Below are 26799 nucleotides of genomic sequence, written 5' to 3'. Positions count from 1 at the left end.
GGGGGGGTGGGGGGAAGCCATTGCTGCTCTCACATCAGAGACAACTGGATGGAAATTATGTTTGCTAGATTTCCCAGTTTCCCTCTGAGCTCCATCTCGTCTAGAAAGTCCGACCGTGTGAACTCTTGAGTTCCCAGAGACGCCCAGGGCACTGGGCAGCATTTGTCACTTTTGACACGTCTAAAGTCTCCTGGCTTCTTTGCGCTCAGCGAGCCAGAGGAATACGCTTAGCAAGTGCCTGGAGCACAAAACACCTGCTTCTCTCTCTCCTTTCACCCCCTTCCAAAGCCACAGCATGGGCGCCTCTGGCTCCCAGCACAGGCCTGGCAGCCTAGCTCCCCAGTGCCAAGCCAACTTCCTTTACTTTCCACATTGGTTCCAGGCACTTTGGCACCTGCTAGGCCCAGTTCTGCCAGAGAAGAAGCTGCCTGTGGAGGAAGCTCCCTGGGGTGGGGGTGGGGGGTGCCTTTCCATGTCAGGTCACCTGAGATTGTGTTTGACTGTGGCAAATATCCCAGCCAACCCCTCTAGACTGCGGACATTTCTTCTCAGCTAACCTCAGGGTAGGAAGGAAGGAAGGAAGGAAGGAAGGAAGGAAGGAAGGAAGGAAGGAAGGAAGGAAGGAAGGAAGGAAGGAAGGAAGGAAGAAGGGAGGGAGGGAGGGAGGGAGGGAGGGAGGGAGGGATCTAGTCTGAGAATGTGACTGGTAGAAACAAACCTGCCCAAGGATTGAGGGGTGAAGGTCATGGGATTTTCAGTTCTCCTGGTCACACCATTCGTTCACGGTCTTTCCTATAGTCTGGGTGGTGTCCCCTAAGCTGTCCTGCGTGAGCCCAGATACCATCTTCCTTGACAATCAGGGGTCTTCCCCAGAAGCACCAGCCTTTAGGAAGCACAGCCCCCCTCAGAGCTGTTCTGGGGGGGAAATGAAGCCCCTCAAAGAGAGTTGCACTGGGGGTGAGGACTTCCATGTGGAGCATGGCCAAATTCAAGATGGTAGGGTAGGGAAGAAGGAGCTTTCTATCTTGTGAGTCTGGGCAACATCTTGCCACCAGCTAGGAAGTGTGTGTGTGTGTGTGTGTGTGTGTGTGTGTGTGTGTGTGTGTGTGTGTGTACCCTGGGCCTTGAACTCCAAACCTGGGTGCTCTCCCTGAGCTTTTTTCACTCAAGGCTAGCACCTTATCCCTTGAGCTACAGCTTGACTTCCGGCCACTAAGTCTTCATGGAAATGGCTCTCATTCTGGCCACATCCCAGAAATTCTGAGGTCAGTATTGCCTACCTACAAATTACCCTCCTGGCGCCACGGGCAGGGGCAGATGGCTCCATCTTCAGCCGAGGACGATCTGCGTGGATGATCTGCAGGAAAGTCAGAGGAGCCCCGCCAGCTCAGGGAGTGAGTTCAGCAGCACATGTTCACAAAGCAAGGGCGCACGCACACACACACACACACACACACACACACACACACACACACACACACACACACACACACACACACGGCAGAGAGCAGCTCTGGATTGTAGCCAGTTTGGCTTCTGGGTTTGTATCGCCCAAAGTAGAAAAGATAAGAGCCAGGCACAATTGTGTATGCCTATAGTCCCAGCTACTTGAGAGGGAAAAACAGGAGCATCATAATTTGACTCAGTCCAGGCAAAAAAGTTATCAAGAACCAATCTTCCTCCCTCCCTCCCTCCCTCAGTCCCTCCCTCCCTCCTTCCTTCCTTCCTTCCCTCCTTTCTTCCTTCCTTCCCTCTTTCCTTCCTTCCTTCCCTCTTTCCTTCCTTCCTTTCTTCTCTTTTTTCTTTCTTTCTTTTGATGCAGTTTCTAAAGCTTGAACTCAGGTATTGGACACTGTCTCTGGGTTTTTTGTTTGTTTGTTTTTGTCAGTTGTGGGGCTTGAACTCTAGTCTTGGGCGCTGTCCCTGCGCTTTTCAGCTCAAGGCAAGCACTCTACTGCTTGAGCCACAGCGCCACTTCCAGTTTTCTAGTGGTTTATTGGAGATAAGACTCTCAGGGAGCTTCTTTCCCAAGCTGGCTTTGAACCACAATCCTCAGATCTCAGCCTCCTGAGTAACTAGGATTATAGGTGTGAGCCACCGGCACCTGGCTTGTCTCTGAGTTTTTATCTTTGCTCAAGGCTAGCACTCTACCTCGTAAGCCACACAGCTCCACTTCTTGCTTTTGGGTAGTTAATTGGTGATAAGTCTCATGGACTTTCAGGTCCAGGCTGGTTTTGAACCGTGATCTTCAGCCTTCTGAGTAGCTAAGATGACAGGCATGAGCCACCAGTGCCCAGTTCAAGGTCCTAGCTTACAAACAAGTAGTTTGTCTTTGCCTTGGTTTCTTCCAGCATAGATTTTTGCGAACTAAAATTAAAAGCATTCTTCTATATCATGCTCCCCAATGATCCTGGATCTCTCTGCTAGTTTTACAAAGTCATCCCAGCTTCTCTTTCCCTTACTTCCGCTCCAGAGGTACTGGCAGGGCGGGGCAGGGGAGGAGGGATGGGCTGGGAAGGTGGCTCAGTGGTAGAGTGCTTGCCTTGTATGTGTGAGGCCCTGGGTTTGATTCCTCAGCACCACGTAAACAGAAAAAGCTGGAAGTGGTGCTGTGGCTCAAGTGGTAGAGTGCTAGCCTTGAGCTGAAGAGCTGAGGGACAGCGCTCAGGCCCAGAGTTCAAGCCCCACAACCAACAACAACAACAACAAAAAAGAAAGACAGAGGTACTGGGGTTCACCCTGTACAAATCCAGTCTCAGTGGCTTCACTTATATCCCTCACACCCCAGTCTTTCCTCCAGTGCGTGACTGGCGGGGGGGGGGCAGGATTGGGGGAGGGGGTAGAGTGCCCCCTACTGTGTTAGGTCTCCTGAAGTTCCACCTCCCTTCATCTGATAATTTTACCATGAACGGTGAATGCCACAGGGTATCCCCAAACTGCTGATCTCCAGCTCCTTACAGGGAACTCTCTGGTCATTCCATGAGGGGGGGCCAGGGATGTCAAAGGCAGAACAGGTACCAGGCTGAGTACTATCCCCCTCTTTTGATTGCAGGGCCATTTGGGAGAAGATCTCGAAGCGTGCAAGTGCACAGCTCACTGCAAGAAACCAAGACCAAATTCCTGCTCTTCCAAGATGAGGTCTCCAGGGACTGTCAGCTCCGGCTGCACCATCCTGAATCACTACAGGAATGCAGCTTCAACTCCTCCTGGCCTTTGGTGATGATCGTCCATGGGTGGTCGGTAGGAAGAGCTGCACTGCCCGGCCTTTTCCTCTTCATTTTTACCTTGGCTTTTTACTTGAATTCAGGACTTCACATTTGCTAGGCAAGCTTGAGCCACACCTATACTTCGGGCCTTTTTAGGTTTTAGTCATTTTTCAGATGAGGGTATTCAATTTTTATCTTCTCCTGGCCAGCCTCAGGCCTCAATTTTCCTACTTCTATCTCTTGAGTAGATGGGAATCACAGGTGTGAACCACCACACCCAGCTTGACAGTTAAGAGGAGGTCTCAAGCTGGTGGCTCATATCTCAACCTTAGTTACTCAGAAGGCTGAGATCTGAGGATCCCTGCTCAAAGCCAGTCTGAGCAGGAAAGTTCTTGAGACTCTTATCTCCAATTCAATACGAAAATGCTGGAAGGGGTGACTCAAGTGATAGAGCATCAGCCTTGAGTGAAAAAGTTAAGAGATAGTATCTGGGCCCTAAGTCTAAGCCCTAGTACTGGCACAGGAATGAAAGAATGGAAGAAAGAAGCAAAGAAAGAAGAAAGGAAGGAAGGAAGGAAAGAAGGAAGGAAGGAAGGAAGAAAGAAAGAAAAGGAGAGAGGGGGAGGGAGAAGAGGAGGGAAGGGAGAAAGAAGAAAGAAGGAAGGGAGAAAAGAAAATGAAAGTTAAGACATTTGTCAGAACCTGGAGCTATTTTTGGTTCATGAATTCTGGAACTAGAGATGGGCCTAGTCCTTAGTGGGTGAGGCCAGGATGCTGCTGACTGATGCACAGGCCAGCCAGCCCCACACTTAGAGCTCTCCCAGCCCAGATGGTTGAGGACTTGGGGCAAATGACACAGCATGTTGCAAAAGCTAGAGGAGGAAGAAGGGTACCCAGGAAGAACTGAAACTAGCCCCATATGCCCAGTGCCCTCTGGGAGATGCTAATGGCCTGTGTGGCCTGCCCTCAGGTGGATGGCCTGTTGGAGAACTGGATCTGGCAGATGGCAGCCGCACTGAAATCTGAGCTGGCCCAACCAGTGAACGTGGTGCTGGTGAACTGGCTCACCCTAGCTCATAACCATTACACCACTGCCGTTCACAACACCCGCCTTGTGGGTCAGGAGATAGCGGCTCTTCTCAGGTGGCTAGAGGTAAGCCCTGGCTCCAAGAGCACCCCAGATAGGATGCCTCTCCCCCATGTCCAGATGCTTTCCATGACCCCCAGTTGGTGGGCCAACCTTCTCCCTGCTCATTCATTTGAACATCCAAAAGGATCTAACCACATCCTCCAACATTTCACACACACACACACACACACACACACACACACACACACACACACATCCATAGATGATCACTGCCCCTTGGGCACCAATTTTAGGTGGAGACACCTCTCCCCCATAGGCAAGAAGTTCCCCCTCCCCCAAGAAAAGGCAAGCCAGCTCCCAAGGGGCAGAGCAAATGAGGTGAGAAATCAGCTTCAAATGTGGAACATCAATAAATATGACAGCTCATTTGTGAGAGTCTCTCAAATCCCAGGGAAGATTCCAGAACTCACAGAGACACCTTCCTTCCCCCCCGCCCCACACCCCTATCTAAACCAGCTTCCTTTCTCACTCTCCTTGCTGCTGTCTTTCAGGAAGCTGTGGAGTTTTCTCGAAGCAAGGTTCACCTCATTGGGTACAGCCTGGGTGCCCATGTCTCAGGATTTGCAGGCAGATACATCGGAGGAAAGCACAAAATTGGGAGGATTACAGGTAACCATGGCCAGAGATCTCACCAGCTGTGAACCCCACAACCTCTTAGGGAGTCAGGTAAACACCTGCGTTTCCCCAAAAGTCAAGTCTCCTTATTGAGAGACCCCACTTTTCCAATGTGCAAAAACATGGTGGGAAAGTCAACTGTCTCCAACACCATCAATTATGGCCAATCATGGCTTGCATTCTGTTGATAGGGCTTATAGGTGTGTGCCAAATAGTGCAAAGTATACTTTCTACTCACTCATGTTGCAATAAAATGAGGTTTTGTTTGGTTTTGGTTGTGTGTGTCTGTGTGTGTGCCAGTCCTGAGACTTGAACTCAGGGCCTGAGTGCCATCCCTTAGCTTTTCACTCTAGGCTAGTGTTCTACCATTTGAGCTATAGCCCTACTTCCAGCTTCTTGCTAGTTAATTGGAGATAAAAGTCTAACGAATTTGTCTGCCCAAGCTGGCTTTAGACTGTGATCCTCAGATCTCAGCTTCCTCAGTGGCTAGAATCACAGTCATGAGCCATGAGTACCTGCTTGAAAGTTTTATTTTCATGTAAAGTTAAAGTAAAAGGAGCATAATGGCAGACATGAAAACCAAGTCCATTTGTCATTATGAAAATGCATTTTCTCACTGTCTCTTGGTCTTGCTGGTACCAAGAAGCCTGAAGCTGCTTTAACATGGGTTCTCCTTCTTTTTTGGAGGTGAGGGGTGGGTTGGGTTGGTTGTGGGGCTTGAACTCTGGGTCTGGGCACTGTCCCTCAGCTCTTTCAATGAAGGCAAGCACTTTATCACTTGAGCCACAGCGCCACTTCTGGCTTTTTCTGCTTATGGGGTGCTGAGGAATTGAACCCAGGCCCTCATGCTTGGTGAAGCAAGCACTCTACCTCTGAGCCACCTTCCCAGCTCCCCTGGACCCTCCCTTTTTATAGTATTCATTAGAAGGTTCCACAGAGGGTAGTACTGCCTCTCATTGAGAAACCGACTGGGTCAGAAATTAGCAAGTTGGCCTCAGGCCTGAGCCCCAGGCCTTTGGCCACATCTGGCCTGACTAGCCAGGGGTTAATAAGATAGGAATGGGGAGTGGGGGGGTGGGGTGGGAGAGATACATCAAGGCTGTGGGCGGGGCTAGAGGACAAGTAAGCGCTCTTGGAAGCTCTCTGTCCATCAATCCTTCTCCCCATCCCCAGTGGAAGTGGTAGCCAGGGCACCAATGGATCCCCCAAAGACAGCAGGGGAAGGAAGATGAGGGAAATCCTTGAGTGCATAAACATGACTCAAATCAGCATGGGGTTGCTGTTTGTCTCAGTCAGACACATCTGTCCCTTGTTTGGCCCAGTGCTTTGGGCAGCCAGACCCGCTCACATTTTCGCCCTAGAACAGTGGTATCCTAAGGCTGTGTTGGACCTTGCAACACAAGGACATTCATGTAGGAGACAAGTCAGCTTGGTTTGGGGAAATTATTGACAGCCTATGGTCAGATGAATTCTTCCTTTGCTGGATGGGCTAGATAACTCCATCTCATACAAGAACACATTGGGGTTTGTGTTTGTTTTGTTTTAAGCAAATAGATACTTGTGAAAGTAGCTTGAGAGAAACTTGAAGTTGGTTATATTAAATAACCCAGCCTCCACTTTTTTTCTTTTTTTTTTCCCAGCCTGCCTTGACTTTTGTGTGTGTGTGCCAGTACTGAGGTTTGAACTCAAGGTGTACCGTCTCTTAGTGTCTTTGCTCCAGTGTTTCTACCACTTGAACCACAGCTCCACTTCCAGCTTTTTGGTGATTCATTGGAGATAAGAGTTGCTTTTTTTTTCTTTTCCCTCTTTTGTGCTGGTCATGGAGCTAGAACTCAGGATGCTGTTCCTGATCTCCTTGGCTCAAGGCTAACACTCTACCATTTGAGCAATACCTCCATATCCAGATTTATTTATTTATTTATTTTGCTGGTTAATTGTAGATGAGTCTCAAGGCCTCTTCCTGCCTGGGCTGACTTCAAACCACAATCCTCTGATGTCAGCCTCCTGAGTAGCGAGGCAGACAGGTGTAAACTACTGGTACCTGGCACACGCATCTCTCTTTAACCTTATTTCTTACCTCTGTTTTGTCTCTGCAAACATCTTTCCCCTAAATAAATGCTTAGCTGATGTCTGATTCTCAAAATAAATATATAACTATATATATATGTATATGTATGTATATGTATGTATGTATATATATATATGTATATGTATGTATATGTATGTATGTGTATATATATATATACACACACACACACACACATATATATATATATATATATATATATATATATATATATATAATGGTAAGACTTTCTGGAAGGTTCTACCCTAGCGTTCTCTACTTCCTGTTAGCTCCCCAAGGAGGAATAACATCAAACCACTAAGATTCCCATTTCTCCTCCCTCCTGCCCCCATCCCCACCCCTGTAACCTTGGCCTTGCTCTCCCTTCAGGGTTGGATGCCGCAGGACCTTTGTTTGAGAAAGCTTCCCCACGAGATCGCCTTTCTCCAGACGATGCTGACTTCGTCGACGCCATTCACACCTTTACACAGGAGTACATGGGTCTGAGAGTGGGCATCGAACAGCCCATCGGCCATTATGATTTCTACCCCAATGGGGGCTCCTTCCAGCCTGGCTGCCACATCCTGGAAGTCTACAAACACATCGCCCTGCACGGCTTAAAGGGTGAGCAAGAGGGCTAGCCCGCTTCCCTGGGCTGCCTTCGGCCCAGTGGAAGCCACTGGCATCTATCTGCCACGGGGCCTGGGAGAGCGTAGCCAAGGTTGGACCAGAGGCACGTTCAGCAATGCCTCTCAGAGAGTGGGCTTGTGATCCCCAGAAAACCCCTCTTGATACTAAGAAGATACCCCCAAGACAGAGGAAGAGCTCCGTCAGGATCTGCCCTCTCTCTCTCTTCCCTGGCTTTGCCCAGACAAAGTCACATCAGAGGGACGGGCCCTCCTATCTGCTGGTAGTTAGTCCTGTTTCTCTAGAAGTTTCCTCATTCAGGGGTTTCCTCTTCACTGAGCCATAGAGACATCATCTGTCTGACTAGGCCATCCCTTCCTGATTTCTGGTTTGACAAGAATGGAACTCAAGAAGTCTGTCCTACCAGGCAGGATGGGACTGAATTCTTCCAGAACAAAGTTTAGCTGCTAATCTCTCCTTCCATTTAGCTGAGGGCTGAAATGGATGTGGTATGATCTGGTTTGGGAATCCCACTGTCTCTCAGATTCCCCAAACCCAGACATGAACATACAGCTCAGGATTGAAGAACCAAACATCACACCAGACACCAGTGTCTCACGCCTGTAATCCCAGCTACTCAGGATGCTGAGATTTGAGGATCACAGTTCAAAGCCAGCCCGGGAAGCAAAAGTCCATGAGACTCTTATCTCCAATTGACCACCAAAAAGCTGGAAATGGAGCTGTGGCTGAAGAGGTAGAGCACTAGCCTTGAGCCCTGAGTTCAAAGACTCACACACACACACACACACACACACACATACAGAACACGTAACAGCCACCACTCTGACCACAGGCCTTCTGCATTTCCCCTGATTTTCAAAACCTCACCCTGTCAGAAACATCCGCAGTCACTGCAAGACAGCTGTAGGCGCTCAGCCCCACCCCTGCACACCACCTCTCACACCCATCACCCAAAAGTTCCCCCCACCCCCATCATGCGCTCTTTGGGGTGCTTACGTCACCCCTCTTACCTCTCCAATATCAGAGCGACCTTCACGCTCCACATCATGTCATTTTGGCCCGACTCCCAGCCTTCTGCCTGCCCAGGCCTGACAGCCTTCTGGGAACACCCCCCCCCGTCCCCCACCACCCCTGCCCCGCCTCCTCTTTTATCATGGCTTACATCTCTCTTGGGTCACCCCAACCCCCCTCAGCTCCGATCACCCACAGTTCCCAACTGACCACCCAGCCTCCCTTCCAGATCCCCACAGACCCCCCGGGTGGGGTTGGTGAGTGATCTCTCAGACACGTGTCTGAGATCCACGCTGAACTGCAGAATGCAACTGTAAGTGTTTCCATTTCAGGGAAAAGAGTGGGTGGGGGATCTTGAGTTCTTCACCCTGTGTTTAAGGTACTTCCCCAGGCTGGGGTATGGGGGGGGGGCTCTTCCAGTCACACACAGGAAGATGGGGTCAGGCCTGGAATGGGTGAGTCAACAGTAGGAGACAAGAAATTACGAGCTGACAAGACCGCTCTTGGCAGTTAGCTGTAAAACATTCAAGAGAGTTGGGTGTGGTGGCTTGAGCCTATAAACCTACTTACTCAGGAGGCAGAGATCAGAGAATCCTAATTCAAGGTCAACCTAAGCAAAATAAAGGTTTGGGAGACTCCATCTCAAGCAATGTCTGGGTATGGCAGCACACTCCTATTAACCCAGCTTCAAGGAGAAGTGGCTTTCAGGAAAGTCACCTGGGTTCTACCTTTCCCTCAGGTGCTTTGCATGCCTTTGCTGTGCCTTCTTAATAACTCCACAAGACTGGGCTGGGAAGGTGGCTCAGTGGTAGAGTGCTTGCCTCGCATGCATGAGGCTCTGGGTTCGAGTCCTCAGCACCACATAAGCAGAAAAAGCCACAAGTTGAGCTGAAGAGTTGAGGGACAGCACCCAGGCCCCAAGTTCAAGATCCACAACTGACACAAAAAGAAAAACACTCCATGAGACTAATGTTAAAAGTTAGAGAGTATTGGTCTTTTTGTTATTGTAAATGTGAGATACAGAGGGGTTACAGTTATGTAAGTCCGGCAGTGAGTACATTTCTTTTTGGACAATGTCACCCTTCCCTCACTCTCTGCCAGTTTTTCCCTCCCATCTCCACTCACAGTCGTAGAGTTCATTTTCAACATCGTGTCTAGTAAGTGTCACTGTTGGCTTTGTTTACCCTTTGTCCCTCTATTTCTATGCCCCTGCTACCCTCCCAACGACAGATAAAGGAACAAACAAGACAGAAAGGAAAGAAAGCAAAAACAGCAGCAAAGAACAAAATCTCTTGTTTCCATTTCCTGGAGTTCATTTCAGGGTTGGTTTTTGGTTTGTTTGTTTTTTGGTTTGTTTTGGTTTTTGCTGGTCCTGGGACTTGAACTCAGGGTCTGGGAAGCTCTGTCCCTGAGCCTCTCTGTGCTCAAGGCTAGCACTCTACCCTTGAGCCACAGCACCATTTCTAGCTTTTTCTGAGTAGTTACTGGAGATAAGAGTCTCATGGACTTTCCTGCCCAGGCTGGCTTCAAACTATGATCCTCAGATATCAGCCTCCTGAGTAGCTAGGATTACAGGTGTGAGCCACTTGTGCCCAGCTTCGAGTATTTTTTTTTTAGGGTTAAAAAAAAAAGCCACACTAGGGCTGGGCACTGGGGGCTCACACCCATAATCCTAGCTACTAAGGAGGCTAATATCTGAGGTTCACGGTTCAAAGCCAGCCCGGGCAGGAAAGTCTGTGAGACTCTTATCTCCAATAAACTACCAGAAAACCAGAAGTGGCACTGTGGCTCAAGTGATAAGTGCTAGTCTTGAGCTGAAGAGCTGAGGGACAGGGCCAAGGCCCAGAGTTCAAGCTCCACAGCACTCCCTCTGCAAAATAATAATAATAATAATAATAATAATAATAATAATAATAATAATAATAATAATAATAATAATCACACTAGAAAGCCCAGATGCTGGTGGCTCACACCTGTAATCCTAGCTACTCAGGAGGCTGAGATCTGAGGATCGTGGTTCAAAGCCAGCCTGGGCAGGAAAGTCTGTGAGACATTTGTTTCCAAGAAACTGGAGGTGTGGCTCAAGTGGTAGAGCACCACCCCGAGTGAAAAAGCCAAAGGAGAGCATGAGGTCCTGGGTTCAAGCCCCAGTAGTCCCTCTCTCTCTCTCTCTCTCTCTCTCTCTCTCTCTCTCTCTCTCTCTCTCTCTCTCTCACACACACACACACACACACACACACACACAAACACACACACACAGAGTTATTTGTTGACCCACCTTAGACTAAAATCTGCCCTCCATAGTCATGGGAAGCTTAATTACAATGTGGTCTTTTGTTATATATAATTTTAAGTTTCCTGTGCCTTTCCCATGGCTCATGGCTAACTGCTATCCATCAATGACATTTGGTTCCCATGGAAACACCTCTCCCACCCCACCCCCACCCCGAGAGGGATCACTGCCCACATCGAGGGAGGAGGGGGACAAACCTTAGCCATTTCTCCTGTCCCACGCGCGCTCGTGTACTGTGGCTGCTAACCTGCTGTGTAGCCATAAGCAAGAGGACCTTTGAGTGGAGGCCACTTGGGGTTCAGGGACAATGATGTCTTTTCTTAATCTTGTGTTCTAGCCATCCCCCAGACCTTAAAATGTGCCCACGAGAGGTCGGTGCACCTGTTCATTGATTCCTTGAGGCACAAGGACCAGCAGAGCATAGGCTACCAGTGCACAGACATGGAGCGCTTCAACCAGGGCCTGTGTCTCAGCTGTAAGAAGGGCCAATGTAACAGGCTGGGCTACTACATCCGCCAGGACAGGCCCAGCAGGAGCAAGAAGCTTTTCCTCATCACTCGGGCTCAGTCTCCCTTCAAAGGTAAGTACAGAAGAACAAACTAACATCTCTCTTGGAGTCTTGGAGGGAGGGGGGAGGTTCCAAAGCAGCCAAAGTCCTGCCTTATCTCCTTTCCCAACTATGTGCTACCTGGTTACCAAGGGCTGGAGAAGAATCTTTGATAGCTTTTGGAATGATCAGTCTTGGGATGCCCTCTCTGTATTCATTTTCCTGGTCCCCTAGAGTGTTAGATGCAGAAGACCTTCACCCCCCCCCCCAGCTCATTGTCTCCAAACTAGAACCCAGCTCTTTTCCTCTCAGTCCACCCTGAGGTTTGAATCTGGGGAATCTTAAATCAAGTGAGGCTCAAGTGCTAGATCACCAGCTGGGCACTGGTGGCTCACATCTGTAATCCTAGCTACTCAGGAGGCTAAAATCTGAGGATCATGGTTCAAAGCCAGCCCGGGGCAGGAAAGTCCTGTGATTCTTATCTCCTGTTAACCACCAGAAAACCAGAAGTGGAGCTGTAGCTCAAAGTGGTAGAGCACTTGCCTTGAGTGCAAAAGCTCAGGGACAGCACCCAAGCCTTGAGTTCAAGCCCCAGGAACAACTGGGGGGAAAAAAAGCCAAGAGAGAGCACAAGGCTGTGAGTTCAAGCCCCAATATCACCCCCATCTCCCCCGCTCACCAACTGAACACAAAGAAGAACCAAGAATTCAGTTCTTCACACTAGCTTGGATCAAAGCCAGCCTGGGCAGGAAAGTGTGTGAGACTCTTCTCCAATGAACTACCAAAAAGCTGGAGATGGAGGTGTGGCTCAAGTGGTAGAGCACCAACCCTAAGTGAAAATACCAAAGGAGAGCACGAGGCCCAAATATGTGGTGGGCGCCTACCAAAAGCAGAGAAATAAAAACAGCATCATCCCTGCCCAAAACAAAACAAAGCAAAACCCCCTATTGGTGGGTGTGGCTGTAGGAAGCCTTTTATCTTAGCCACATAACGATGCCTTGATCATCTGTGGTGTAAGCCCCAAACCTCCGTCTGGCCACCACTGACATTTTGATGAATACATGTAGCTTCTTAAAACAGAGGACTTTGCCCAACCTTGGTGGGCAGTGAAGGCCCAGTGGGAATTTTTCAAAGACATGTAATTGGGTCCCCTATTTTAGTGCAGGATTGGGTTTAGCAAGATAAATCTCGCCTCTCCATTTGTAGCTTCACAGAAGATGACTAGCTTCTCTCCCTCTTGGCTGACTCCCAAGACAGTGCTCCAAAAACCATCAAGGGATCTATTTTCTACTCCTGTACCCCCAGAACTTGGTAAACACAAACTGTGGCGAGACAGAACGCCCCGTTTTCATTTGTTTTACTCCCCAGAGGAAGCCTTCCAAACTTGAGGGCCCTTTGGAAACAAGAAAAGAGGGAAACTGGTTAGTCTTAAGTCATGCCTAGATCAATGTCATCATCAGGGTAGCTGGATGAGGTAACTGGGTGTGTGTTGGGGGGGGGGGTGTTGCTGAGTGGTACTTATAGGCACTTTTCCCAGGCTCCATGATGGATGTGTTGTCATAGCAACTGAAAGAGACAGAGACAGAAAGAGAAAGGTAAAGTGGGAGCCCACATTTTCTGGTAAAGGTATTGAGATCCACCGAGGCTGAAGCACCCTCCCAAGGAGTGGCAGTGCAAATGTTCTTGGCAGCTGGCCCAGGTGTCTAAACCCTCGCTCTTTGGATTTGTGGCCTACAAAGTACAGGATCCTGTCGTCCTCCCCCCCCCCCCCCATGATCTTGGCTCTGGTTGACTTCCAGCTGTTGTGTGATCCTGTCCCTCTTCTGAACTCTTTCCATTCTCACTTCCTCTTCTTGGTTCTCTGCTTCTTCTAGGGTTCCCCTTACCTGAACTTGATCCCCAAGCCCTGGGGCTCACCCCTGCCACACCCAAGAACTCGATTCTGTTGCTCCCTCCAGAGCGCACCGCCCCTCTGTCGATGAGGCCACCGGATTGGTTGTCATTTAGGAAACTCGCCTATATTTGGCTTTCTGAAGGTTTTTCACTGGCTTCCAAGGAAAGTTCCAGAAAACCCCATGAGAAAAGATGGGAATAAAAGAGTATTGAGAACCTTGGCTTTGCTGCCCAACTACCTATGAAAACTTGACCCCAGTGGCAAAAACTAAACAGAGCACGTGGCTCACGCGTGTAATCCCAGCTACTCAGGAGGCTACGGTGGGTAGATTGTGGTTCAAAGCCAGCCCAGAAGGATACACCGAGAGACTCTTCAAATTAACCAGAAGTGGTTAATTTCTGGCTAATTCAAATTCGCCAGAAGTGGAAGTGAGGTTCGAGGGGTAGAATAACCAGCCTTCAGTGAAAAAGTTATGGAAGAGTGCTCAGGCTCTGAGTTCAAGTCAGGCTATCTCAGACTATGAAGGCCACATGGAAGTGGGCGGTACTGTTAACCCTGAGGGTGATCTCTAGGATAATCACAGAAGATGCTGACCACCCCCTGCACTTTCCTTCACCTCCACCTGCTCTGGGTTAACACATCCAGCCCCCAATACTGGCTGCCTCTCATCCATCCATTGCAATATTCAAACCACAGCAGATACTCAAGGTCATGAACTTGAGCTTCCTGGAAGTTAGAAGCACTTGCACTCAAAACCCATACTTAGGAAGACTCCAGAGATATCATTTCTTTTATCTTCATGGCAGAAAAATCCACACCCAGAGGGAGAGAAAAAAATATATATGTATGTATGTATGTATATTTGCAATGAAGAAGAAGGTCATAAGATCTCCCAAAGCCATTAACTTATAAGTCACAGAAAAAGAGAGAGAGAAAATAGAACAAGGCACTCCCTTTTCATAAATTCCCACAGTGGCTGAATGGTACAAAGACATGGAATATTTTTCTTTATTAAATAGCACTGCTCAGGTCCTTGCAGAATTCGAATCCAGGATTCCCCCCACCCCACCCCATCCCCATTTCTGCTGAGGATGGAGTCTCCCGCTCTTATTCTGGGTTAATGGATTCTTTCGTGCCTTTCATCTTTTAAGATCTAAAATCATTTCTCCTGCCAGAACTCCAGCGAGCATTGCAGCTACAGGATCAAAAGAATTCTCCCCCACCCCCATATCCTAATTAAACACATCATAAGGTAAAAGCGAGAGACATCACAGGCTCTCCGCCTTAATCTTTGTAATAGCATCATTGCCGGAGACGCAGGTTTTTTGGTTTTGGTTGTTTTTTTTTTTTTTTTAAGGGAAAAAATGCTTATACCGATCAAAATAAGAGCAGACAATCGGTTCTTAATACTGAAGGCATTTTCATGTTGAAAAATTAAATTTTAGTTTGAGATTTCCCCCACGTGACTGCATTAGCAGCTTAGTCTGCTTCCTGCATGGACCTGGGTTTTCTTGGTTTGGTTTGGTTTGTTGTTTTTTGTCAGTCATGGGGCTCAAACTCAGGGCCTGGGCACTGTCCCCAAGCTCTTTCGCTCAAGGTTAGTGCTCTACCACTTTGAGCCACAGCACCACATCTGGTTTTCTGGGGTTAATTGGAGATAAGAGTCTCATAGACTTTCCTGCCTGGGCTGGCTTTGAACTGTGATCTTTAGATCTCAGCCTTCTGAGTAGCTAGGATTACAGCTGTGAGCCACCAGTGCCCGGCTTTTTTGTTTTGTTTTAATGGAACACTCCTGTTTAAGGTGGCACTTTGGCCACCACATAGCCTCCACTCTGCCCATCTGCTTCTCTGAACACCCAGGGTACAGCTGGCTCAGCCTCTCCAGAGCCCACACCACTCCTTTGCAGGTTGCAATGCCTATTCAAGACCCATCCCATTGTGGCTCCTAAGGGGCCGGGCAATACTCTCTTCTCACTATGCAAACTAAAGGGCCTTGCCATCATCCCAGCTGACTTAGAATGGTGGAACCACAGCCATGTCAGACAAGGAAATCCACGTCCTCCTCCTCTTTTTCCTCCACCACTTAGGAAAAGGGAAGACAAGCCAGGCACAGGTAGCTCATACCTGTAATCCTAGCTATTCAGGAAGCTAAGATCTGAGGATTGCAGTTTGAAGCCAACCCGGGCAGGAAAGTCTATGAGACTCTCACCTCCAATGAATCAGTGAAAAGCCAGAAATGGAGGTATGGTTCAAGTGATAGAGGCTAACCTTGAGCACAAAAGGTCAGGCCCTGAATTCAAGCCCCAGGACTGGTGAAAGCAAGGAAGGAAGGAAGGAAGGAAGGAAGGAAGGAAGGAAGGAAGGAAGGAAGGAAGGAAGGAAGGAAGGAAGGAAGGAAGGAAGGAAGGAAGGAAGGAAGGAGAGGAAAGGAAGGAGGGGAGAGAAGGAAAGGAAGAAGAAGGGAAGACAAATGGACATCTCTAACACAGAGAGAGAAAACATTTATCCCCTGAACAGTGCTAGTCATTCAGGAGACACAGGATGGAGGGATAGAGGGAGGAAGGGAGGGAAGGAGGGAAGGAGGGAGGGAAGGAGGGAGGGAGGGAAGAAAGCCCCAGCCATAAGGAGAAACAAGGATAGATGTCCCAGCATCAGGCAGGTACTTTGTCATTGGTTTCTTTGGAAGCAGGTTTGGTTGCACCTTTTAGTTTTCAATTTGTTTACTCTTTCCTTTTGCCAATATTGAAGCTTAAACTCGGGGCCTCTCACTTGCTAGATGGGTTTTTGTACCACATGAGCCACATACCCCAGCTCTTTTCTACTTTATTTATTTTCCAAATAAGGTCTCTCACGTTTGCCCAAGTTGGTCCTCAAACCAGGTTTCTCTTACCTCTTGCCTCCCTAGAAGCTGAGATTATAGCCATGAGCCACTCTACTCAACTCCTGACCAAAAGTTTCTTTTTAAGACCATATGTTTGCCATTCCTTTCAAAGGGTATACCCAGCTTGCAAATATCAGAGTGCCATGGGTGGGATCTTTTGCAATTGGGTACCTGGTTCAACTTCTGTTCCATTTTTTACTAATCAGGGTAACTATAGGTCTATAAATCTCAACTTCCGTGTCTGTAATTTACTAAGACCATTGGCACCATATTAACCTAGTTCTCGGCAGAAAACAGGGCCCCACAGAGCCTGGTTGAGTGGAAGAGAGGGAGTGGGACTCTTTGCAGGGGTGAAGAGAAGCAACCCCAATGGGCTGATTTGTGTGTGTGTCTGTCTGTATGTCTGTCTGTACCCCAAATCTAAGGGCAGGAGGGAGGATCAGAGAAAGACAGCAGTCCAGGGAAAAGCAGCCAAGCCAGGAGGAGAGGCTCCTGTTAATCATGGGGGCCTAGCTCCTCTCCTCTGCCCTGATCTCCTGCTTGTACCTCAGCAGTGGCCAAACCCAACCAGAAACCAGTGAGCAAGGGATTGTGGGAGACGCAACCCAAGAGGTTGTGAGAAGATCAGCCCAAGGGATTGTGGGAGATGCAGCTCTACTGAGCTGGGCAGAGCAGGGCAGAGAGTGGATGGAATGGCAGCCATAGCCAAGAGGAGACTGGCCAACATGTTGCCATCCCCGCATTTTATTAGGAAGAGCAATGGGGAGGTGCCTAAAGCACTTAGTATGCAATGTCATGCAGAGCAGGAAAGGTATCCTTCTTCCTAGTGATAATGGGGGTCTAATGTGGTGTGTCCTGTCCTATGGAGTGCTCCGTAGGGTGCCTAATGGCATCGTGGAGACTGGGACTTGTGGAAACATGATCCTTCATCAAGACTGCTTTCAGGACCTAGGACATGGACAGCGACATGAGACAAGGCAGAGGCTGCAGGTCATCTGAGCTATGGTTGCCACCCAAGTGCAAGCTCCTTCCAGGGTCAAGACACTGCTCAGAGCCTCTGCTCCCATCAGCTTTCTTGCTGGTGTTCTACCACTTAAGTCATGCCTCCAGACAAGCTTTTATTTCTTTGTGGGGCTTGAACTCAGGACCTGGGCACTGTCCCTGAGCAAATTTTTGGCTCAAGGCTTGTGCTCTACACTTCACTTGAGCCACAGTTTCACTTCCAGCTTTTTGGTGGCTAATTGGAGATAAGGGTCACATGGACTCTCCTGCCCAGGCTGGCTTTGAACCTCAATCCTCAGATCTCAACCTCCCCTTAGTAGCTAGGATTATAAGCAGAATCCTCTTACTTTCTTTTTAAATGATTTTCAAAGGCCTTGCTTTTTCCAGTAAGAGCCTAATTAAAATACATAGTTTTTTTTTTTTTAAAGAAAGCATGGATCTTGTAGAAAAGCATAAAGAAGAAAATTGCCTCTCTGTGTCTCCAGGGTTACTATTTCTGAGAATTCTGTGAATTCTCCTCCCTACATTTGTGCCTCCTGTTAGATATACAATTTCATATAGGCTGGGAAAGCTTTTTTTTTTTAAGTCTCACTTCTAAGCATTGGAGTATTTCCAAAAACCTTGTCTAATGGCTTCTTGGGAGTGAAGCACGAGGTTGGGAGTATGAAGTCAGGATCAGCTGACTAACATCTGATTGCCCTTCTTTACCAGTAAGCCACAGGACATAGATCCAGTGACTTGATGTGGGCCTTGCTTCTTTGCAGAGTGGTAGAGGAAGGAAAATCAAGGAGCATCTAATGAAGTGTGCACAGAGAAATAAGAAAACCGAGTGAAGCAATAAGCTTGAAATCTATGACTTAGCCAAGCATGAAATGGTAGTTATCTGAATTATAATCATTAGCCGAGCAGGGTAGTGTCCCTCTATAGTGCCAGCTACTTAAAGAGACTGGAGTATGGGAATCATTTGAGCACTCAGGGTTTCTGAAACAACCCAGGCAATTAATCTTGTTTACTCCATAAACATTTTCTGTGGCTGAATAATGTTCCTAGTTTGTTTTTTTCTTACTAATTGCTATGACATTTAAAAAAAATTGAAATCTCTTTTCACATTTCAACTTCTTTAGTCCCAGTATAAAATGTTATAAAGATGAAATTCCAGAGCTAGGATGTCTGGTCTTGCATTGGCCATGCTATTTACAACCAGCTGTGTGGTCCTCAAAAGAGTCCCCTCCCACCAGGCAGGCACAGTGGCTTATGCCTGTAATCACAGCTTTTGAAGAGGCAGAGATCAGGAGGATTGCAGTTTGAGGCTAACCCGGAAAAAAAAATGTTAGTTGGAGCCTAAAGCAAAAAAGGTCTGGGGGCATAGTTCAAGCGGTAGAATGCTTGATTAGCAAGTTGCAAGGCTCTGAATTCAAACTCAGTTTAGCACTGCCACATGAACAACAATGCTGGGCGCTGGTGGCTCACACCTGTAATCCTAGGAACTCAAGAGACTGAGATCTGGGGATCGTGGTTCAAAGCCAGCCCAGGCAGGAAAGTCCCCAGGAGATGAATCTCACGGACTTTTCCTGCTTTGAACTGTGATCCTCAGATCTCAGCCCCCTGAGTAGCTAGAATTACAGGTGTGAGCCACTGGGGCCCAGCCCCAGGAGATTCTTAATCTCCAGTTAACCACTAGAAAATTGGGAATTTGGAGCTGTAGCTAAAAGTGGTAGAGTGCCAGCCTTGAGCAAAAAGAGCTCAGGGTCAGTGCCCAGGCCCTGAGTTCAAGCCCTAATACTGGCAAAAAGAAAAAGAAAAAAAAATTTAAGGAGTTGGAGATTCAGCTTGAGTGGAGGCCTAAGTTCAAACCTCAGAAAAATAATTTATAAATTAATTCAGAGAGAATATTTTCAAAAATCAAATCCTGTGCTCTCTCTCTCTCTCTCTCTCTCTCTCTCTCTCTCTCTAGTTAATCACTACCAATTCAAGATCCAATTCATCAATGAAATTGGGAAACCAATAGAACCAAGCTTGAGCATGTCACTACTTGGAACGAAAGGAGAGAAGCATAACATCCGGGTCACCCTGTGAGTACATCCGGGTCATCCTGTGGTTGGTGACAGCAGGCTTCTTTCTCTTATGGGCTCTGGCTAGATTCTACTTCAGGCCACACAGGACCATTCTTCCTGGCTGATGGCAGCCCCGGCCCCTTGGGACCCTCTTCAGGCTTCTGGGGTCATAGACCCCCCCCAGGTTGGTGGCAGGTGTTGTGTAGAGAGTAATGTCAGAGATGGCATCACCAGAGTTGGCCATACAGAAAGGAGATCAGGCAGGAAGATGCTGTGAGGGCAGAGCAGATACCCACAAGGCCCCTGGGCATCTTTCTAGTAAGTTCTGGAAACCATGATTCAGGGGGGAAAAACAACAACTGGTATTTTTATCAGCCTCTAGTGCCAGCCTTCCAATCTGTCTTCCCCTGTACGTACATGTCCACAACACAGCGGACTCCCCAGCTTTGCCAGCTAGAAAATACATATGAACTGGGCCAGCTACTCAGGAGGCAGAGATTAGGAGGATCGTGGTTCAAGGCCAGCCTGGGCCAAAAGTTAGCCGGCCTGCATTTCAACCAACAAGCTAGGCATGGTGATACATATTTATAATTTCCGCTGCACAGAAAGTGTGAATAATAAGATCAAGGCTAACCCCAGACAAAAACAGGACCTTACCTGAAAAATAGAGCAAGAAAGGGCTGGAGTTCCCCCGTAGGGTGCTCACGGCTGAGCAGGTGCATAACCATCCCCAGGAGGGTAGCACTGGATGGTGGGCCTGGGCATCATCTAGCTGTTCTTTCAATGCTGTGATCCTATAAGGTCTTGAAGATGACCGAGCAAAACTTTAACAGTACCTCAAGTCTGTAGATGTCATATTCTAAATTGGTGCAGCCTTATTCTAGGTGACTTTTTATCTAATACCTTTGTGCATTGCTGCTTTACTAGACGTTTCTACTTATTTATATGGTGGGGAGAAGTACTACTAGGGAGAGGAGTGTGTGTGTGTGTGTGTGTGTGTGTGTGTGTGTGTGTGTGTGTGTGTGAACTAGTCAGAGAGAGAGACTATCTAAAAGAATTGCCTAAACTCCACTGTCTCCTGTTTGGGGTGGGCAGATACTTTTTTCTAGAAGCAATGAAGAAATAGCCATGCTAATGAAGTCAACTAGATCCATGCTAGCAATAAGTCTCAGGTGTATATTTTTATATATGCTAACACAAAAAATAATATGGTTTCCCAATTCTATTAACCAGGGAAATGTGTGTGTGTGTGTGTGTGTGTGTGTGTGTGTGTGTGTGTGTGTGTGTGTGTGTGTGTGTGTGTGTGCCCTAGTCCTAGGGCTTGAACTCAGGGTCTAGGCACCGTCATTGAGATTTTTTTAAATGATTATTATTCAAGGCTGGCACCCTACCATTTGAACCACAGCTCCACTTCTAGCTTTTTGGTGATGGATGGAGTCTCACAAACTTTCCTGCTCTGGCTGGCTTAAGACCACGATCCTCAGATCTCAGCCTCCTAAGTAAATAAGATGACAGACCTGAGCCAGATGACAGACCTGAGCCACAGCTCCCTGCCAGGAAACCCTTCTTAACCTGCTGCCTCCCACCACCATCTCCATTACTAGTTTATTCAACACCCGTTTGGGAAACGAAACCTCCCCTAAACAAAGAACAACCCCATCCCAAGTCAGCCAGGCTCAACTAAACCCATCCCAGTGCCACAGTGAAGAGGGCTCACTGCTTCTTCCATGTGTTCAAGGGGCGAACGCATCATCAGCAATAAAACCTATGGCTTCCTCACCACTGTGGACTTGGATATCGGCGAGCTGAGCGTCATCAAAGTCAAGTGGGAAACCAGGGCAGTGTGGGCCCATGTCTGGAACACAATGCAAACCATTATACCTTGGGGCCCAGCCTCCCACAACCCGGGCCTCATTCTGAAGACCATCCGAGCCAAGGACGGGGACACCCAACGAAGGTGAGCCACAGCGATTCCTGCTCACATGAAGCACAGGAAGAGAACATCACTGTGCTTCAAAGATCCAGTATAGAGTTGGGCTCCCGGTGGCTCACGCCTGTCATCCTAGCTACTCAGGAGGCTGAGACCTGAGGGTTGTTGTTCGAAGCCCATCTAGGCAGAAAAGCCCAGGAGACTCATAGCTGCAATTAAGGAGGGGGAAAAAACCTGTAAGTGGAGTTGTGTGGCTCAAGTGGTAGAACACCAGCCTTGAGTGAAAAAGCTCAAGGACATTGCTTGAGGCCAGTACTGGGAAAGGAAGAAGGAAGGAAGGCAGGCAGGCAGGCAGGCAGGCATGAAGGAAGGAAGGAAGGAAGGAAGGAAGGAGGGAGGGAGGGAGGAAGGAAGGAGGGAGGGAGGGAGGGAAGGAAGGAAGGAAGGAAGGAAAGAAGGAAGGAAGGAAGAAGGAAGGAAGGGAGAGAGAGAGAGAGAGAGAGAAGGAGGGAGACAGGAAGGGAGGGAGACAGGAAGGGAGGGAGACAGGAAAGGAGGGAGGGAGACAGGCAGGGAGGAAGGAAGGAAGGAAGGAAGGAAGGAAGGGAGGAAGGAAGGAAGGGAGGGAGGGAGGAAGGAAGGAAGGAAGGAAGGAAGGAAGGAAGGAAGGAAGAAGGAAGGAAGGAAGGAAGGGAGGGACAGAGGGAGAGAGGGAGGGAGACAGGAAGGGAGGGAGACAGGAAAGGAGGGAGGGGGGAGGAAGGGAGGAAGGAAGGAAGGAAGGAAGGGAGAGAGGGAAGGAAGAAAGGAAAGAAGACATGAGGGAGGGAGGGAAGGAGGGAAAGAGAAGGAGGGAGGAGGGAGGGAGGGAAGGAGGGAGGAAGGAAGGAAAGAGAGAAAGAGAAAGAAAGACAGACAGACAGGGAGGAAGGAAGGAAGGAAGAGAGAGAGAAAGAAAGAGAGAGGGAAGGAAGGAAGGAAGAGAGAGAAAGAGAGAGAGAGAAAGAAGGAAGGAAAGAAGGGAGGAAGGAAGGAAGGGAAAGGAAAGAAAGAAAAGAAAGAACGAGAAAGAGGGATGGAGGGAGGGAAGAAGGGAGAGACTCGTGTCCACAGACGCTAGCGATGAGGATGGCCTGGGTGGAGGACGGAGTGGAGAGATGGAGCTACTCCTACATATTTCCAACAGCGTGGAGAGATGCTCAATATTTTGCCATGGCAACCATGCCTTTCTGTAGCTCTGTCTTCTCCATTCTTTGCTTTCCCCCAAGGCCTTCCCTGTCTGGCCCTTTTGTATTCAGGAAATTCACCTCTCCTCTCCCATCTTTCTCCACCAGGAAATCCACTTGTCCCTTTGGCTTCTCTCCGCTGGGATGGGATGTGGGGTGCTTCTAATCTCTGCACCTCACACCTCCCTCAGCCCTGGGTGTTCCTGCCCAGAGCCAGCCCATGGTAGACTTACATTCTTTGACCTTATATGAACACCAGCTGAGATTTTGATCTCCCAGGGATGCCAAATCCTGGCAACTGCTAAGTGCCCAGTGTGCCGTCTTCCAGCAGGTTTTTCTTGATCAAGCTGAGAAACATCAAAACTGTTTCACTCTTCTTACATCTTCTCTTCTTCTCCCATGACTTCTGCCCTCCTGGCAATCAAGACTAACTACTGCTTCTGAGCCAGGTCTCTCTATGAGTTCTTAGCTAGAGAGCAGTTTGTCAGCATGGGTGACAATTCTTTTTTGTTGTTGTTGGTGGTGGTCATGGGGCTTGAACTCTGGGCCTAGCCGCTGTCCCTCAGCTCCTCAGTTCAAGGCGAGCGCTCTACCACTTGAGCCACAGCGCCACTTCTGGTTTTCTGAGTGGTTTATTGGAGATAAGAGTCTCATGGAGTTTCCTGCCCAGGCTTGAACTGCAATCCTCAAATCTCAGCCTCCTGAGTAGCTAGGATTACAGGCATGAGCCACCAGCACCCTGTTTGGGATGACATCTCTGTGGGTATGATCTAGCAAGGTAACGAGATGCAAAACCCTGCTAGCCACACTTATGCACAAGCTGAAGGCCTGAAGAAGGAAGAGGAGAGGGAAGAGACTGGTATCCTGTAGAGGAGACTAAACAAAGTGTTTGCAAACATCTTTCCCTAGCCTTCCCAGTTACCCTTGGGAGTGGCCCTTGGCAGTCATACAGCTCAGGGTCATTGCCAATGGTTGATAGCCCACAACTTCCTCACTGTGATTCACTGGCCATTTGTTTCCATGTCCCATTTCTCCCAGCTCCTTCCACCATCAGTCCTGGCCTCACTAGCAGACTTGCGGGCTAAGCATCAAATGCTAGATGCATCCAGTCCTTCCTTGGCTGGGAGAGGTGCTTCTTAAAGCGGGGTGGGAAAGTCAGGCATCAGTGCTTTACACCTGTCATCCTAGCTACTCAGAAGGCTGAGATCTGAGAATCATAGTTTAGAGGCAGCCCAGGCAGGAAAGTCTGTGAGACTCTTATCTCTAGCTAACCACCACAAAGTGAAAAGTGGAACTGTGACCCAATTAGTAGAGCACTAGCCTTGAGCAAAAAAGGTAACAGTGCCCTGGCCCTGAGTTTGAGCCTTAATAGCAGTGTGTGTGCACACGTGTGCGTGCGTGTGTGCGCACACACACACACACACGCACACAATCTATAATGCTGTCTCTGGTTGCCATTAGTTTCAACAGAATTTTTAAAAATGATTAAGATCTAGGATTGGTTGAAAGTGTAAAGGAATGGACATTCTCAAGAACTATTAACAATGCATATCCTAGAAGCTTCCAAGGAAATCTCATTCAACTAAATCTTAGTGAGGTATCTATCATGTCAACAAATATAGAAGTGAACAGAACAAGCCCTTAGTCTCATGGAACTTACGTTATTGAAATTTTAATTATGGAAAGAATTGTACTTTATGATAGTTTATAAAATACTTTGATCCAGAATCTTATTTTAGGCATCTATAGGTTATTTCTGGGTTATTTATCCATGTGCTCCAAAAATATGCACAAAGGATATGAGCATAGAAAATGTTTGTCACAGTATTATTCCCAAACTGTACAGAGAACCTAGTATCTATCAACAGGAAAATGCTAAATGCCCTGCGGTACTTCCAAACAATGGAATATTGTACTACAGGTAATGAAAAATAAAATAGATTTATATGTACTGATATGAAAAGGTGTTTGAAAACACTATTGGTAACAATGGAAAACATCAGAACATTCAGAGTAACTGGGTATGGTGGCTCATGTGTGTAGTCTCAAGCTATTACAGATTGCATCTATCTATCTATGTATCTATCATCTATCTGTCACCTACCTATTTATCCATCCATTATCTATCCATTCCTCTACTCATTATCTGCCTATTAATCAATCATCTATCTATCATATACCTATCTATTCATTCCTCTATCCATTATCTACCTATTAATCAATGGTCTATCATCTACCTTTCTATCAATCCATTACCTATTTATCTATATATCTATTCATCTATCCATCCATTATCTACCATCACCATATATCTTATTCATCCACTCATTATCTGTCTCCTATCAATCTATCATACAGAGATGATCATATAGATGCTAGAGATACAAAGATAGAATACAGATAGCAGATAGAATTGAAGTTAATATCAAATGACATCCTCAGACCACGTGAACACTCAAAATCCATGTCCAGGACTCCACCAACACAAGGAAGCAGAGTCACAGGGCTGAACGAGGCAAAGGCAGCAGACAGTGGCCTCTTGCCTAGACCCTTTAGCAATAGCTGTGCACATGTCCAACTAAGGAGAGCTGGGCCAGTAAGCCTGCCTGGCAGGGAAGAGTTGAGCCCTGGAGTCCTGATGTAGAGAAAACGCCACTCTCACGCTGGAGTCTCTGTTACACCCTGTCAAGGAGAAGGAAGGATGAAGGCCTCCAGGGCTTTCAACGATTACAGAACTGAAATCATTCAGGCACGGTCCTATTCTCAAGAATAGTTTTCAAGCTAGGTGCTGGTGGCTTATGTCTATAATCTTAGCGAATCAGGAGGCTGAGATTGGAGGATCACAGTTCAAAGCCAGCCTGGGCAGGAAAGTCCATGAAACTCTTATCTCCAAGTAACCAACAGAAAACTGGAAGTGGAGCTATGGCTTAAAGTGGTAGAATGCTAGCCTTGAGCACAAAAGCTCAAGGATAGCACCCATGCCCTGAGTTCAAGTCCCACAACCTATGGAAGGAAAAAAAAAAGGAAGAATTGTTTTCACTCACTTAGGTTTTATTTTTCTCTGAAGTTCTAAAAGATATTTTCAAACATAAGAATTTAATGCAAAAAAAAAACCACATTACACGATCAAATACTGTAAGTAGTATTTGATAAAGGATCGTTTCCATAAGCTGCCTGTAAAACTTAATGCCGTGTTTGTTTTATGTTGTCTATTCAGAATGACATTTTGCTCAGAAAACACCAGTGATCTACAACTCCACCCAAACCAGGAGAAAGTCTTCATGAAATGTGAAGTAAAATCGAAAAAATTGAAGCGAAAGAACAGAAGACCTTAGGGAGACCCTCTACAAAGAATAAATGAATCTTTCCAGGAGCTCAGTGGCTCACTGTAATCCTAGCTACTCAGGAGGTTGAAATCTGAGGATCGTGGTTTGAAGCCAACCCAGGCAGGAAAGTCCATAGACTCTTATCTCCAATCAACCACCAAAAATGCTGGAAGTGGAGCTATGGCTCAAGTGGTACAGTTTTAGCCTTGAGCAAAAAAAGCCAAGGTTTCAAGCTTCTGAGTTCAAGCGCCAGGACTGGCACTAAAATAAAATAATTTTATTTCTCACCAGCAGTGATTGTCTTATTTAGAAACCAAAATTACATGAAGAATCTTCCATAACTTCCTTCCAGTTGATGGAGTATGTGATACTTCATGCATATATTATGTCTAACATCATGTGACTTTTTGAAAATAAATGATAGTCTTGTTTCACATGTGAAAAAAAAAATCTTCCATAAATTTAAATGAAGTTTAAACTTAAAGAGGGGGTATCTTTCATTGACATAAACTAAGCTTTCAAAATTGTATTAAATAGCTATTTTCAAGTAATAGTAAAATTAGAAGTTTCCCAATTTTATCTCTGATTAAAAGTTAATATATGCAAATAAGTACAAATGTAAGAGCCATCTCAGATCTGTTATTCTAATTTAAAGCATTTCCCAATTAAGTGCATTTGCCCACACTTCCTTCATTCTGACAAGTTTTTGAAGCATGTTAAAAAAAAATCTCTAACTCACATTTCAATAAAGAAAAACTCTAATGAATCACTAATTGTGTGTGCCAAAGCATACACCTTTCAAGACAACACTGATTGCCAAAAGAAAAAATTCAATTTAAATGAATATGCAAATCACACAATTATTTCATGGCCCCAAACAGAAGCAGAGTTCTAAACTACAGTGAAAACAGAAAATGCTGGAAAGTTGATTATTAATTGAATAAATGCAAT

General features: G+C 47.2%; 1 protein-coding gene across 1 annotated transcript in view; it reads left to right on the top strand.

Moving 5' to 3' along the window:
• Positions 1–26138, top strand: part of Lipc (lipase C, hepatic type) — a 79916-nt gene extending 53778 nt beyond the window's left edge. The window contains exons 3-10 of the mRNA XM_069995319.1: positions 3053–3240; positions 4177–4359; positions 4848–4965; positions 7427–7660; positions 11326–11568; positions 19267–19384; positions 21105–21323; positions 25740–26138. Coding sequence (XP_069851420.1) covers positions 3053–3240; positions 4177–4359; positions 4848–4965; positions 7427–7660; positions 11326–11568; positions 19267–19384; positions 21105–21323; positions 25740–25857 — 1421 coding nt within the window. The 3' untranslated portion in view covers positions 25858–26138. The remainder of the gene's footprint in view (positions 1–3052; positions 3241–4176; positions 4360–4847; positions 4966–7426; positions 7661–11325; positions 11569–19266; positions 19385–21104; positions 21324–25739) is intronic.
• Positions 26139–26799: the final 661 nt, after the last annotated feature.

Source organism: Dipodomys merriami, unplaced genomic scaffold, assembly GCF_024711535.1.
Source record: "Dipodomys merriami isolate MVZ:Mamm:240054 unplaced genomic scaffold, mDipMer1.0.p SCAF_48, whole genome shotgun sequence".
In the NCBI taxonomy this organism is placed as follows: domain Eukaryota; kingdom Metazoa; phylum Chordata; class Mammalia; order Rodentia; family Heteromyidae; genus Dipodomys; species Dipodomys merriami.
The sequence above is the reverse complement of the archived record's forward strand: the minus strand, read 5'-3'. Positions and strand labels throughout refer to the sequence as shown.